At 34.1% G+C, this 1940-nt stretch overlaps 1 protein-coding gene across 5 annotated transcripts in view; it reads left to right on the top strand.

The window, feature by feature from the left end:
• LOC102678389 (sestrin homolog) overlaps positions 1–1940 on the top strand; it is a 140092-nt gene that overhangs the window by 135219 nt on the left and 2933 nt on the right. For all 5 annotated transcript variants that reach the window (XM_006612210.1, XM_031508757.1, XM_031508756.1 and 2 more), the window contains 2 exons: positions 54–294; positions 694–959. In XM_006612210.1, coding sequence (XP_006612273.1) covers positions 54–294; positions 694–959 — 507 coding nt within the window. The remainder of the gene's footprint in view (positions 1–53; positions 295–693; positions 960–1940) is intronic.

Genomic DNA, 1940 nt, shown 5'->3' with positions numbered 1-1940 from the left:
AAAAAAAAAAAAAAAAGAAAGAGACGCGTAATGGATCGATTTTGATTTTGCAGAAATTGACCAAAGGCGCGGACAGTTGGTCCTTGGCCGAGGTCGTTCACGCGATAGTTCTTCTGGCCCACTTCCACTCCCTTTCGTCTTTCGTCTTTTCCTGCGGTATTAACGAAGAGCTGGACAACGTAGCCGGTCACCATTACAAAGAGAACGTCCAGGATAATAGCAATAACGTACCAACTGCCAAAGACAAACTTTCCAGTAGTCCCAAGAAGATCCCCAATGGCGACGGCAAGACTGGTAAGTCGGTCACGTTTTAAATTCATCTAATCCCTTATAACATAATTCAAATCGAATCTCGAGGAGATTTCTTTTTTCTTTTTTTCTTTTCTTTTCTCTTTTCGAATCTCATTAACGACATTCTACCGTATATTATTAACATTTCATAGCTTTGAATTGTAAAATAGTAATAGCAAAATAGTATTTATAACGTCGATCCACGTTACAAATCACTTTTATTTAGTTTTTATCTCTCCTTCCATTTTCTCTCTCTCTCTCTCTCTGTCTCTTTTTTAATTTAATCAAGATAAGTGGCTTCCAACTCGAAACATTTTCAACACTTAATCGCTACTTTCAACGTGTCGTTCAATCGGAGATTAAGAACGTTAACGAGGGGGATATTTATTCGAATCTTTGCAGAAAACATGCCATCGCCGCCATCCTCGCCGAGCATAGTAGGTGAACAGGAGGTCGGCGTGGAGGCGCTCATGGAACGTATGAAACGCCTTTCCGAGAAATCGGAGTCGTACCAGATCACGCAAGAGGAACTGTCGAAGAGATTCGAGACCGTGGAGACCCAGTCCGCCGAGTTGGCAGCCGCGCCTCAGAGGAGTAGTTCGGTCCTCGACTCTGACATCGGTCATTTCATCGAAGATCCTACCTTCATCTATCAGGATTTCGCCAAGGTAAGTGTTTTTATACGTTTATAATTAATTGAAAATGAACCATGGAAAACCTTTTATTACCATCAATAAATATATGATATTCCTGAACAATTGTTCAAGTATAGTAATCGATGAAAAGAAGGTATAAAAGATATTTATTGTTTAGTAGTGTGTAACAAATGTAATTTTTAATTTTGATAAAAATTCGAATTTAAGTTTTTAATAAAATATATAATTATAGATGAAAAGAAAGGGGATTGATGTAATTCTTAGGTTTAAATAAAATAGGAATCGAATTTAAATTCAATTTTTTAAAAATATAAATTTAAATATGATTATATTAATTGGTTGGATGTTGCGTAATATAAAGTTTGAAGAAGAATTTTCTAGTTATTCGAGTTTAATTTTTAATTATGGTTCTTAACTAAGTTTATATCTTTATTATATATGATTATACAATATATTATAATTCGATTACCACGTAATTAATATTATTAATGATCCACGCAAAAAATTTATTAGAATGAGGAAAACCTGCTTGCGATTATACAGACAGATTGACAAATGGAAATCTAAGTCTGCAAAGTCTATTTGGTCATTTTTCATTCTTTTCATTGCATTTTTTATGTTTTTGCATATTTTACTACATTTCAAACATCTAATAGTGTTTAGAATTAAATGTTTACCAGTTCCTTGGGTTACTTGTGTTATTGCATATATTACGTTATTACTAGATATAATAAATTTTATAAAAAAAATTGCAGACAAGATAGCGTGTAAATGACTATGGAAAAAAATGCAAAAAAAAAAAAAAAATTGTCGGCGTTAAGACCGAGGTTATTTCGATACACTATATTCGTTTCATAACACAGAATCAACATCGTGGTATCTATCGTATCATAATTCGCGAAGCTGAATTCGAAAGTGCGTTTCAAGGCGACGCGCGAACCTCGACAACGAATATTTAATTTCGATTCGATTACAATTTCCATCGACTGATCC

The sequence above is a fragment of the Apis dorsata genome, unplaced genomic scaffold (genome assembly GCF_000469605.1).
Source record: "Apis dorsata unplaced genomic scaffold, Apis dorsata 1.3 scaffold_99, whole genome shotgun sequence".
Taxonomy (NCBI): domain Eukaryota; kingdom Metazoa; phylum Arthropoda; class Insecta; order Hymenoptera; family Apidae; genus Apis; species Apis dorsata.
Note: the sequence above shows the minus strand (reverse complement) of the source record. Positions and strands in the feature narration are given on the sequence as shown.